Source organism: Tupaia chinensis, unplaced genomic scaffold (assembly GCF_000334495.1).
Source record: "Tupaia chinensis unplaced genomic scaffold, TupChi_1.0 Scaffold000147_1, whole genome shotgun sequence".
Lineage (NCBI taxonomy): Eukaryota > Metazoa > Chordata > Mammalia > Scandentia > Tupaiidae > Tupaia > Tupaia belangeri.
Window position 1 is genome coordinate 7,636,906 of NW_006159617.1, and position 14,518 is coordinate 7,651,423.

The following is a 14,518-nucleotide window of genomic DNA, read 5'->3' on the forward strand; positions in this document are numbered from 1 at the left end:
TCATAATGGGAATGAGAGAACCACTGTTCTATTAATGGACACAAAGAACAATTAGCAGTATTTAAAAAAGACACTGGAAAAGGAGTTCAACTAAGATGAATTTTAAAAGATGAATTTATTTATTTATTTTGAGAGGTTTACTGGAAAAGGAGTTAAACTAAGATGAATTTATTTATTTATTTTGAGAGGTTTTTGCTATAGGGCATGTGCACTCGCCAGAAGACAGAGAGTAAGAAACCACCCCCCAGGAAAGATAGCTACGCCACAATCTCTTCTCCATTCTCCTCTCGGGATCTTGGGCATGTATGTACATGTGCCCGGCATGAGTTTAAGCCACTAGGTCAAGGACTTGAACCGCGGTCACCTATATGGGAGTCCAGTGACATAGCCATTATGCCAACTGCTGGTCCCCGATAAATAAAACTTTAATAAAACAATTCCTGAAATTTATTTTAAATGCTACTGGAAAATGTTTGTATATAACTTCATCATCATAGCTTAACCACCCACAATAAATTCTTTTTAGTTAACTCACTCTGTCCTTAAATATTTCTCACAGAAGCTAAATCTACCTAAAATGACCACCAATAAAGAAAACATATTTGTTAAAATAAGTTTATAAGGTAAATGCTAAAAGCACTCCTCAAAGTATAGCTTTATTCTTTGTAGCATATTAGAAGTACGCAATGATAAAGACAAAATGCTACTGCTACTGGGTTTTAACATTTTGAGTTAAGTTAAAGCTTGAATATTGCTTTTAAAATCTGGCAATCATTTACAAGTATAGCTACAGAACAATCCTTAAAACTTAGGAGGCCAGCAGATGGTGTGGTTTGAGGCTGTGGACTTCCCACATGGCAGACTGTGGGTTGAGTCCCAGACATTGGTAGCTTGCTTTCTCACTCTCCTCTCTTTCTCTGGCAAACTCATGTGAAAAAATAAGAATAATAAATAAATAAATAAATAAATAAATAAATAAATTCTTTGAAAAATTAAAACTTAGTGAGGCCAGAAGATGGCGTGGTGGTTATGTCACTAGATTCCCACATGGCCGACTGCAGTTCAAGTCCCAGACCCAGTGGCTTGAAACTCATGTCAGGTGCATGTTTGTATGATGAGCAAGATCCCAGGAGAATGGGAGAGAAGGGATTATAGCATGGCCATCCCCTTGGGGGGTGATATCTCACTTTCATTCTCACTGCCACCGTCTCTGTCTCTCTCCCGTGAGTGCATGCACCCTAAGGCAAAACCTCTTTTAAAAAATAAATAAATAAAACCTTAGGCTAAGAAAAAAAAACTTTAAAAAAGGAACTACAAAAGGCTGCTGAGAACAACATTAATAAGCAACCCAGTACTTACGTCCTTTTGTGTTACTTCGCCATGGCTTTTCCCACATCTCCACTTCAGCTTTCTGGAGCCCACTGGATCAGCCCATGTGTAAAACACTGCTTTTCCAGGAGGGAGGGAATCTTCTATGTCGCTGAGAGAACTGACATAAGAAGTAAAAAATATGCATCAGCTTAAATGTCAAGTACATGAAAAAATAAAAAATCTAAAATAAAACTTCATTCATAATAGACTAATGCTTAGTCCATTCATTGAGAGTTATGATAATTCTGATTAAGATTAGACTGAAGACCACATGGCCAACTCTGCAATTAAGAATCCTAAACCTGGAAGCTTGAAAAGCACACGAGGCATGTGTGTGTACATGCCCAAAATCCCAAGAGCAAAATGGAAGAGATTGAAATGTGGCTATCCTCCCTGGGGGTGATTTCTCACTTTCTGCACACCTCTCTCTCTCTCTCTCAATGAGCATGCCCTATAGCTAAAATTTTAGGGGGAAAAAAATAGAGTGCAATTAATTGGATGGTGACATAGGAAAAATTGGGATGACAGAAGTGTATAACACTCCATGCAATAAGAGAAGGATCACAAGGAGGAGATGATTGTGTGGTACAAATGATGAAAGCTTTGACTAACTTTAGGGTCTCGGTGACACTTAGAGGAGGTGGGGGTCTAAAACTCAAGAGAAGTCTATGCTGGAGTAGAAATGTGGGGATAACTCGCACACAGATAATAACTGAAGTAGTCACTGTCATGGATGTGATTATCAAAGACTTTACATAATGCGATTAGGAGTATCTCCCTGCAATATTTAAGAGTAGGCAGAAAAAGCGGCCTATGAAAGACGTAAAACAATATGTGGTCAGAAACAGCAGCAATGCTCCAGCGTAATTCTGGAGTTAATATTCCTTAAAACTAGTTTCAAGTTTATGATTCAACAAGCACTTCCTCAAACAATCCTAAATCCAAACCCAATGTTCATTCTTACAGATTATTAATTTTATAAATTTCCATTAAGAGTACCATTTTTTAAGTTTCAAAATTTATATAAGGATCACATTCTAGTATTTCTCTTATCCCTTACTATTAAGAGTTATAAATGCAGTAGATAATATTTCTAAATACTCTGTATTTGCTCTGCACTATAATGAATATAGCATGGTCATGGCCAAAGAAACGACGAAGATTTATAGGTCAGCCTCAGATATACACAAGGTATGACAATTAAGCCAGTCCTTAGTATGTAAAGAATTAACAGCTCTGACACATCTAGAATGTTACCAGCTATTCACCATCCTCGACAGAACTAAGGAAACAGTCACTCAGAGAATTTTCTATAGATCTTAATTTTGTGAATTCAGGATGTGAAAGGTGGCCTGAGGTACACAGGATGATGTACCCTTTCCACCTTCTTTCATCAGTTTCAACCAATTAATTTGCCATAGTCTGAATATGTACCTCCCACCTCCACAATTCATATGTGCAAACTTGACTGCCAACGTATTAAGAGATGAGGCACTTAGGAGGTGACTAGTGAGGTTAGTGCTCTTATAAACGATGCTGAAGGGAGCTGCTGTTCCTGTTGCCAAATCAGGATGCAGCAAGAGGCACCATCTATAAGGCAGAGATCAAGCCTTCACTAGGAACCTGCTGGTGCCGTGATTTGGGACTACCCAACCTCCATAAGGATAAGCAGAAAATTTCTGCTGTTTATAAATAGTTACCAAGTCTAAGGCGTTTTTGTTTTAGCAGCCCAACTACACTAAGATATAATTGATGATTTTTGTTACATATTGAACAATTAAAAACAGACTAACAGACTTTCTTAATTCTATACCATCTTAAACAAATGAGGGAATGAGTAGTCTAGGGACTTGCTAGTCGGCCCTGTGGCCCTTACTCAATGTCTGTTTGATTTTAATCAATGATTCTAAGTTGTACAGTAAGAGTAGAAGGAAAGTATAAAATATACTGACAAATCTGGGCCAAAGGTGAAAACAAAAAAAAGCAGAAAAAATAACTTCAAGACAACCTGGACAACTAAATACAGGAAAACAAAGTTGCATAAACTGTAGTGGCACTAGGACATGACACCACAGCAAAGTGAAACAAGTAATATTCAGAGTATCCTAAACCATCAGGATTTACTTATGATCATTGAGAAAGCAGTCCTCTCCCTATAGACCTCAATAAGAAAAGACCATCTATTGTTTGAACAAAGGAAAAAAAAAGTGAAATTATACATCATGCTTATTAAAAATTTCAAATATAGCCAAATTTAAGAATGATCAAGCTTTTGTCACACTGGCATCAACTCTTTTACTTGTTGGCTTTTGAAATATTTAAGAATAAGATGTATGTGGGGCTAGCAGGTGGCATGCTGGTCGGGGTACTGGATTCCCACATGCTGATCTCATTTCAAGTCCTGGACCTGGCGGCTTACCTTTTCACACACTCTCTCTTGTGAGTGCACATGCCCTATAGCAAATTCAATAATAATAAAGATATATGAAATTAAATAATTCTTTTTTATGTAAAAAAGGAAGAAAATGTATATCTCAAGTCAGTTTTACCCCCTAAATGTTTCTTTTTTTTCTTTTTAAATGGGACACTGGGGTCAGTCAGAGTCTGGGACTCAAACCTCATGGCTGGTCATGAAGGATCTAGCTGCTTTAACCACCACACCACTGGCTGACCCTGATGTCCCATTTAAAGAAAAAAAAAAGAAACATCTAGGGGATTAAACTGACTTGATATATAAATTTTATTCTTAAGTATTTCAAAAACCGACAAGTGAAACATATGAAGCCAGTGTGGCAAAAGCTTGTGAATGTACACTCAAAATCGCTGGAGAATGCAAGAGAGGGGATGCAGCATGCCCATCCCCCCAAAAGGTACTTTCTCACTTTCTCTCTCTCTCTTTCTTTCTGACAAATGCCTTGTCCCATAGGAAACTAATGAAAACAAAAAAAAAAACAAGCAAACAACAAAAACAAAAAGAATGGGATATCGCTTTACATACTTGCCATTATGCTATATTCTTATTACAGTATATGCTTATATTCTTAAGAAATCATCGTGAACTCAAAGTCCCAACACCAAACACTATGCTAAAGTAGGAGTCAGCATATGTGCAATAACCTCCTTACCTTTGTTTGTACTGAACAAGGTCGCTCTTGGTGTGATTTATTAACAGAAATGTAGCTGCTCCGTCATGATAATCTGAAAATGTAATAACTGTAGAATGCTCAGCCAAATGAACCTCTGCTATAATACCTCCAAGCTAAAAGAAAGGAAAAGGAAATTATTTAATGTGGTCATTGCCCCAATAATATTAACTACTAATATCTAATAATAAATTTATTTATAATATAATGAGTTAATTTGAGGAGAGAAAGTAGAAAACTCAAGGCTTTGTACTGCATTTGCATGATAGCATGAATCTCTACTTTAGTACGCAGATGAGTGAAGTTTTAGATGTGATATGTAGTTTAGTACTCCAGGCACTCTAATAAACTATTTGAGAAATTATTTTATGTCTCTTCTTCCTTTTGGTGCCTTTTTTTATTTTAACAAAAGAAATTTTTGTTTTTGGTGAAAGGGAAAACATATTATCAGAGGTGATATTGAAAAAGCTAATGTATACTTAGTAGTATTTTATTTTTTATAACACATGCAAAAAAACCCCCCACAAAAACCCAACGACAACAACAAAACCACTTACCTCATTATGCAGGCGCAATAAAATACAATTCTCTTGCTTGTTAAAATATATCCTTTTGGGAGGATCTTCACTCCCTTCAACTTGAACAAGAAGTTTACTAGAAGCATCCATAGGCCAAAAGGGAATACACTAAAATATATATTATGTATAATTACAATAAACATATTTCATCATAAATATTTCTATCATTTTAATAAACCTACAAGAAAAGACTCAAACTTAAAAAGATATATATTTTTCAACACTGCTCCAGTTATTAAGTTGCTTAGCTAAAGAGGTGTAAAATTTTCAAACTTAGAGGTGAGCTGTCATTTGTATGCACTATGAATACAAACAACCACTGGTAATAAATTGAAGATGCCTGATAAGTACAGTGCTGAGAAGAAGATTTTAATGCCATCTAGATATTACAGCAAAGGCTCAAAAATTCAAGAAGTAAGCAGAGCCCAGAATTGAGAAGTAAATTGATCAGTATAAAACAAGGGTATGCGGGCTAGCAGATGGCATAGCGGTTACATCGCTGGACTCCTACATGGCCAACCAAAATTTTAGTCCCAGACCCAGTGGCTTAAAAATCACATCAGGTGCATGTGTGGGCATTTCAAGATCCCAGAAGGAGACTAGATTACAACGTGATCATTCCTCTTAGGGGGTGGTTTTTCACTTTCTCTCTCATTGTCTCTCTTTTTCTGGAAGCCCTAAGGTAAAAACCTCTTCTTTTTTTTTTTTTTTAAATAAAAAAGAAGGAAAAAAAAAAAGCAAGGGTATTAGGTCAGCAGATGGCATGGTGGTTGACGTGCTGGACTCCAACATGGCTGACCACAGTTTGAGTTCCAGACCTGGCGGCTTGCTTTTGCTTTCTTGCTTGCGCTCTCTCTCTCTCTCTCTCTCTGGTGAGCACACCTGGCCTAAAGTAAATTAAGAAATAAAGATAATCATAATAAATAAAATCATATAAATAATTCTTTTTTAAAAAACAAGGGACAATTCAGTTACTAAAACTAAAAATCATGCTGTGGGCATTATTTGGTAATCAGGTAGAAGATGAAGCATACACCAATAACAAGTAAGGACAAATGCCAAATGTAGGATCCTCATCGTTATATGAGGATAAAAAAGGAAAAGCTGTACCCAAATTCAGAGTAGGAATGAAGCTCAGAAATGTTAAGAAACAATTTGGACACCATTGATCTAAAAATGAAACTTGAAGGACAGGAGACAGTCAAGGCTCTGGAAATAAGACCAGAAAACAGGAACTGGAAACTAATAGTTAAAAGAACAAGAATAAAGAACCATTCCTATCTGTAAACTATTTAGTCAACTTCGCCTTAGGCCCTGACCAGACTGATCACTTCTAATATTCAATGAGACTGTGAGATACTTGGTCATCTCCAAATGACCTGGGGACAATGGAGCAGAAGCTAGCTGTTAGTGCTGGTCAGAGGCAGTTTTATTCAACTCTAAAAGGTAACTAATGGAACAAGTTAAGGATGTAAGAGGCTTAGAATGTTCTCATTCAGAACTTCCTGTAGTCTAGCAGAATGAGTTGGGAGAGTCAAAATGGTAGCAATTGTATATACATAAATTTCTAATGAGGAACTGAGAGACTAAAAATGATGTATGTTGTAAACGTACCCAAGATCTGCTATTTCCTGAAAGCCCTGGTTTAATACTATGTCTTTTATGTTTAGTAATACACACTATGTCTTTTTTGTAAATTATATGCTGGGCCTCTTGAGATGTCAGAAAGTGTTACAGTACTTGTCTCTTATATTAGAAAAACAGAAATATGTTGATTGTTAAGTTGAACAAATCAACAGAGGTGATGAGAGCAAGTATGCATCTTGAGGTAAAATTTATTGTTATCGAAGTCAGCTGATGGCATTGCAGTTAAGACTCTGAAATCCCACATGGCTGACTGTGAGTTAGAGTTGCGAATTCAGCCAACTCTGTGGTTCAAGTCACAGGCCCAGCAGCTTAAAACAAAACAAAACAAAACAACCAACCGAACAAAAAAACACCAGGTGGATGTGCATATTGCTTAAAAGCCCAAGAGGAGAATGGTAGAGAAAGGACCACAATGTGGCCATTCCCCCTGGTGAGTGGCTTGAAAATCATGTCAGGTGCATGCATGTACCCAGAATCCTAAGATGAAAATGGAGGAGAAGGGATTTCAGCATAGCTATCCCTTTCCCCCGGGGGGATTTCTCACTTTCCCTCTCTCTGGCGAGCGTATATGTCCTATGGCAAAAACCTAAAAAAGATTTATCATTATAAGCCAATTAGAATGCAAAAATTTTAAGCTAGCAAAAGAAAATTTATCTTAAGTTGAAATAGGGAACAAAAAGAAACAAAGAGGTTAAAATATTAAAAATAGGTTGTTATGCATTTGTAATTGCAATTAATGCAAATATAAAACTGAAAAACAGAAGCTATACATTCAATTTTTTAAAAAATAAACAAGACTCAGCAATATCTACAAGAGACACATAAATCAAGACGTAGAAATGTTATGAATAGAAAAAAGATCTAGGAAATATAAGTTACAAAAAGAAAATGAAGGTTACAGTTGCAATCTCAGCATCTAGATATATATAGAGAGAAGGCCATACATCAACAAGCTAAGAACAGGGGCTTAGTGAGCACGTGTAGAACACATTAAAAAAATCAAATGCCCAATTGATAGTTATTGAGAACTGACTTTAATGACTGTTTGAAAACCTCATTCAAAGTAAAAGCTAACATCCTTGCAGTCATCTACAAAATTCTGCACCTTGCCCTTCATTATCACTAGGCTTTGTCCTTTACTACTTTTTTTGACTCCAGTAACATTGGTCTCTCTCTTTTTTTTTAAAGATTTATTTATTTATTTATTCATTCCTTCATTTTTTAATTTGACCAGAGAGACACAGAGAGAGAGAGAGAAGAAAGTGAGAAAGCAAGCCACCAGGTCCAGGATTTGAACTGTGATCAGACATGTGGGAGTGTCCAGCGCCTTAACCACCACGCCACCTGCTGGTCCCAACATTGGTCTCTTTTACTACTCCTCAAAAATGCCAAATACTCTCCCAATTTGGAGTTCCTATTCTGGTTGATCCTTTTGTTTCTAACCTTTCTTTCCACAGATATGCTCAGTGCTTAGAAGTCCAGCTCCTGGTCAAAAACATATATGCAATTTTTTCAGGTCAGACCATAGGCAACACACAGGCTTCTTCTGGCAGGCCTCCAGGGCAAAGTTGCTCTGTCTACACATGTGGTGCACAGCTAGGACACTGCGGTCTCAAACCTCTCCAATACTTCTCAAATGGCTGTATGAGTATCTGCATTGCTAGCCTGGATTGCACTCAGAGGTCTCTTTACCTTATGCACAGACCTTCCTCAGGAGCAACCACTAGACCGCCTGAGGGGAAGAGGAAAAACTTGGAAGACCTTTTTTTCCACTCTGATTCAGTGCTCAGTACTTTCCCACTCCTGGCACTTCCTCGTCCTTTTCTATCAGGTCCATGAAACTGTTGGAACCTTCTGATCAGGGAATCCCTCGACAGAGAGAGAACCTACACACCTATGCTGACGCACCTGACCCTTGACCAATGCCATTCCATTGGGAAGACGAAACAGGACATTCGGTGCTTTGTCCAGTTGTCTCAGATTATTTACAGTAGCACATAACTAAAGGTTTGGTTGTTACTTTCTGGCTTGTTCGCTCATTCAGCCGCCACGGCAGATCAGCTCTCCCTGGCGTCAATGAGACTTGACAACTGCTAACTCTCTCATTTCTTCCAAGACTCTATTCAAATGTGATCACACGAATCCTATCCTAATCACATGACATAAAACTATAGCCCACCCTTTGCTCTCTACAATGCTCAATGCCCTTTATCTTGCCTTATTTCCTTTTCCCATTAGATCTGTCACCTTTAAACATACTACATATTTTATTAATTGATCATGGTATTATGATCACACTCACTGAAATGTAAACTACACAGGACAGGAACTTGATGTTTTGTTAACGGATATGTTACGAGGCACATTTAAAAACATACAATAGATGGGATCAGCAGTTGGTATAATGTCTATGTTGCTGGACTCCCATGTAGTCGACCACAGTTCAAGTCCCGGACTCGGTGTCTTAAACTCATGCTTGGCACGCACACATCCCAAGAGGAGAACAGAGGAGAAGGGACTGTGGCATGGTCATCCCCCTGGGGGTGATTTCTAACTTTCTGTCTCTCTGTCTTTCTGGTGAGTGCACATGGAGAGGCAAAAACCTCTCCAAAAAATTAAAAAAAAAAAAAAAGATAATAGGGCCAGGAGGTGGCATGGAGGTTTATGTGCTGAACCCATATGGCCAACTCTGTGGTTCAAGTCCCAGGCCCAGCAACTTAAAAACAAACAAACAAACAAACAAAAAAAACACCAGGTGGATGTGCATGTGCGCTCAAAAGCCCAAGAGGAGAATGGTAGAGAAAGGACCACAATGTGGCCATTCCCCCGGTGAGTAATTTTTCACTTTTCCTCTCTCTGTCCCTTTCCAGCAAGCACACAAGCCCTAAAGCAAAACTTAAAACAAAACAAAACAAAAACATAATAAATATTTGTTGAAAGACTAAACAAACATGAAAAAAGATGGAACTTCAGAAAAAATACAATTATTCGAATATATAACTCAGTTTAAGGCTTAAGTAGCAGTTTAAGCGTACTTAAAAATAAAAAATCTTCAAAAGATACATATGTAGAACTTACCCAGAATTCAACAGAGAAAGCCAAACAGATGAAACGTATAAAAATGATATTAAGAGGTATGGGGAATGGGACATGAGTGTGGCAGGAAATCTGATTAAACGCATAGAAGAAGAACACGGAACAATGATGGAGAGGCCAAACACAGGCACTCTTTGTCGTACTGTGCTTCACTTACTACAGTTTGCTCATACTGCATTTCTTAATGTGTTGGTTTTTTGGTTCTTTTTTTTTTTTTTTGAGATTTTTCTGCTATAGGGTACATGTACTTGCCAGAGAATTAGCGAGACAGGAAGTAAGAAATCACCCCACAGGGGGAATGGCCATACCACAATCCTTTCTCCTCCATTCTCCTCTCAGGATTTTGGACACACAAGCACAACTGCACAGCGTGAGTTTTAAGCCACTGGGTCTAGGACTCAAACTATGGTCAACTGTGTGGGAATCCAGCAACGTAACCATTATGCCATCTACAGGTCCCCACTGACACTGTATTTTATAATAATTGAAAGATTTGTGGAAACCCTGTGTCAAGCAAATCTGCTGGCACCATTTTTCCAATTGCATGTGCTCACTCGATCTATGTGTCACATTTTGGTGATTCTTGCCATACTTCGAACTCAGAGGTTGGTTCACAAGATTTAAGAAAGGAAGGCATCTCCATAATATGAAAGAGCAAGATAAACAAGGGCTGATATGAAAGCTGCAAGAAGTTATCCAGAAAGCCTAGCTAAGAGCACTGAGGAAGGGGCACTAAACAGCAGGCTCAGTGCAGGCGAAGCAGCCAAGGACTTTTTTTTTTTTGGAGAGGTTTTTGTTACAGGGCATGTGTGCTCGCTAGACAGACAGAGAGAGACAGAGAGAAAGAAAGCGAGAAATCACCCCTCAGGGGGGATGGCCACGCCGCAATCCCTTCTCCTCCATTCTCCTCTAGGGATCTTGGGCATGCTCGCACACACGCCCGGCGTGAGTTTAAGCCGCCGGGTCCGAGACTTGAATCGCGGTCGACTACATGGGAGTCCAGAGACATAGCCATTACGCTAACTGCTGGTCCCTAGCCAAGGACTTTTGATAGAGAGCAGTCAATACTGGCTTCAAAGGACAGGCTCACTCTCTCATTAAGAGCTAATGCAGCTGGTGACTTTAAGTTGAAGCTAATGTTCATTTATCATTCTGAAAATCCTAGGGCCTTTAAGAATTATGTAAAACCTGCTCTTTCCTGTGCTGTATAAATGAAACAAAAAAGCCTGGATGACAGCACATGTGTCTATGGCATATTTACTAAACATTTTAAGCACACTGTTGAAACCTACTGCCCAGAAAAAAAGATTCCTTTCAAAATATGACTGCTCACTAACAATGCACCTGGCACAGCCAGACAGAAAAATCACTCCAAAGAGATGACAGAACCACAATGTAAGTGTCAACAAAAGGAAAGCCAGAAGAAAGTGGGAGAAAACCTACATGCTGAGAAAAAAAATTTAACCTAAAATATTTATCAAGGAACTTTAAAACTTTTTAAAGAAACCTGATAGGGCCAGCAAGTAGCATGTTTGTTAAGGCAGCTGGGTTCCATACGGCTGCCAGTGTAGTTCAGGCCTCAGACCCAGAGGCTTGAAAAACAACCCAGACGTGCGCATGCGTGCCCAGAATCCTTAAAGAGAGGGGAGAGAATTCTGGCATTCCCCCTTACTTTCTCTCTCTCTCTTCTGCAAACATATGTGCCCTATGGCAAAATTAAAAAGAGAGAGAGAGAGAGAAAGAAATATGATCAAAATGTTAATGGATAAACACAAACTGATAAAATTTAAAGACCAACTAACTCTAAAGTAAATTCTAAAAGATGTTTTTCAAAGAATGATCGCACAAGGACAGTTTTATATGCAAGAGAAATAATGAGTAAAAAACAGTAAACGCTCTTCTTATAATCCTAATGGAATAAAAGTCCTTTTTTTTTTTTTAAATTTGCTACAGGATGTGTGCACTCACCAGAGACAGAAAGACAGGGGAAAGTGAAGAAGCACCTCCCAACAGAGATGGTCACCACAATCCCTTTTCTTCCATTCTCTTTCTGGGATTTTGTGCACACATGCACACACACCTGCCATGCTTTTCAAGCAGCCATGTCCAGGACTCGAACTGTGTATTTGGATATATGGGATCCAGCCATCTTAACCATCATGCCTACTTTCTGGCCCTAGAATAAAAGTTCTTTAATAAAAGTAAATATTGTGGGGCCAGCAGGTAGTGTAGTGGTTCATGTACCACGTGGCAGATCATGGTTTGAGTCTCAGACCTGGTAATTTGCTTTCTCACTCTTTCTCTTTCCCATGCCCTACAATGAATTAAATAATAATAATAATAATAATAATAATGATAAATAAAATTAAATAATTCTTCTTTTGAAAAAGTAAATATTCAAAGGCCAGGAGGTGATGCAACTGGCATCAAACTTGACCCCACATATTAAAGTCCTGGGTTTACAATGCTGGGACCACCTTGAGGATGCAGGGTGTGTGGGCTGAGACTGGTGGATCACAGAATGGGGACCCTATTGGGGGTCCTTCCTCTCTCTCCCTCTTTCTTTCTCACTCACAGAAGAAATATTTTTTTAATTAAAATAGTCTATCAACCTCAGTTAATCATTCAGAAAACTCACATCCAGAGATCTAATAGCTTAATGCTGGCATAGAACCAAAATTTCACACATAGGCTGGTACTGCCTTTCTCAAGTATCTTGAAGGGTAGTCTGGCTTAATCTACTCTATGAAAGCATTCCTAACAGACTCCTAGAGAGAATAAATCACTTCCTTTTTGATGCATATATACTTTATCCAATCTTCTATTGCTGTATTTAACCAATGTGGTGAGTAAATATCTGTGCCTTTTATTGAGGTATGCATTCCCAAATGACAAGGCTCAATTTTTAATAATCAAAATACCTACGGCTTGGCACAAAGACTCAATAAATTTCAAGATAATTAAAACATGACATGGTGAGTTAGGTATTGAAAGTCAAGGAGCAAAAAGAATCCAGAAAGGTACATTTCTGAAATTCAGCTACCTACCTGATCCAACTCAAGAGAGAGCCATTTATCATTTCCCTCTTCAGCCACTGATACGTGGTATTTGCTCTTGTTTTTAATCATATAAAAAGGAGTAAAAGTCACAATTCTGGTAATGTTAAAACTGCTGAGATCTATAGTAACACCAACCTATGGAGAAAAAAGAGCTTCTATTAATTAATTAATTAATGGTAAAATGTAATTAAGTACTCAAAAGACATATTTTAAATAAAAAATTCTTGATAAGCATACAACTCACTTGATATTCCATGTTTGGGCCTTTACATTTAACAGCTCCATGACTACCAACAGTGTCGATTGAAAACTGGTCTGATAACTCACTGTCAGTCACCATAAGCTGAACCTAGGGAAAAAAAAAAAACAAACTCAAATATATTATAATTTAGGTACATTTAAAAATTCTTGCTTAATAATTTTTTTTTTTACTTTCTAACATAATTACCATATTATCAATGCACCAAACCATTCCCATTATTAAACTCTATTTTTTTTACCTAAAATATTTTTAAAATGTTATTTCTACCTAAGTTTCACAATTTATTTTTACATTCGTCAGGACTCGAAAAACTAAGGAAAAGTAAAAGAAAAAAATGCTACATACCTTATTGTTATTAAAAAAGTGATTTGGCTGGAAAGAAAAGAGAACTGGCTTTTTATAGTCAGGTGGATGCTTTCGATGAATTCCATCCGCTTTGTACTGTAACATGCGACCAGTTTTGTTCACCATCCAGTAAGGGCTATGAAATGCCACGACTGTCTGACCAGTATTGTAAGTTACATGGATAGCGATATCTAATTCAGTCTTTTCTATTTCTGTAACACATGTAAAACTGATGAAACTAATATCTTGTTGATTAGGTTTTATATGATATTCACTTTTCCAATCATGATTAAGGTAGTCCAGTAATTTTAAATGTAGCCTGGCTTTATCCAACTGCACAGTACAAATCTGGGCTGAATGTCCTTCGCTGAGAGTAAAAACTGAATTTTCAATTCCCTGTAATAAAAATAGATTTATTTTTTAATGTTTCAGAATAATATGCCCCCAAATTTGAGTTGATTATTTTAAATGCTACACAAAATATTTTTGAAATACCCATCAGAACAAGTTAGAGGACTTACATTCCAGTCCTAGCTCTAATATAAACTTTTATAAAACATTTCATCCAAAACTTGTTACTCCATTAGTAAAATGGTCTAAAAGGCTTATTTCAGAGGACTACTTGAGGATTACAAAGTTTAATGTAAAACTCCAGTGGAAATATAAGAGTATAATTTGTGAAACAACAGAAAAATATTGTCCACTAGTGCTTTTAGTTTAAATAATATTCCACAAAATGATAGAAAATAAAGGGGAAAATTAATGGTAATCCGAAGTAAGCAACCCCTACTACCTCCCATTCATGGTTTTTAACAATCCTTTATCACCTATTTCCAATCACTGTTTTTTGTTTTTGTTTTTTTCTTTTCTTGGAGAGGTTTTTGCTATAGAGCACTTGCGCTTGCCAGAAAGACAGAGAGACAGAAAGCGAGAAATCACCCCCCAGGGGGGATGGCCACCCTGCAATCCCTTCTCCTCCATTCTCCTCTCGGGATCCTGGGCACGCATGCACATGCG

General features: G+C 37.6%; 1 protein-coding gene across 3 annotated transcripts in view; it reads right to left on the reverse strand.

Annotated features, from left to right (window-relative positions):
- The window catches only part of VPS13A (vacuolar protein sorting 13 homolog A), a gene marked incomplete at its 5' end in the record, with an annotated part of 243,652 nt that overhangs the window by 68,120 nt on the left and 161,014 nt on the right, over positions 1 to 14,518 (reverse strand). For all 3 annotated transcript variants that reach the window (XM_014586627.2, XM_014586628.2, XM_014586629.2), the window contains 6 exon segments: positions 1,360 to 1,489; positions 4,497 to 4,630; positions 5,072 to 5,200; positions 12,883 to 13,029; positions 13,139 to 13,243; positions 13,502 to 13,897. In XM_014586627.2, the coding sequence (XP_014442113.1) occupies positions 1,360 to 1,489; positions 4,497 to 4,630; positions 5,072 to 5,200; positions 12,883 to 13,029; positions 13,139 to 13,243; positions 13,502 to 13,897 (1,041 nt within the window).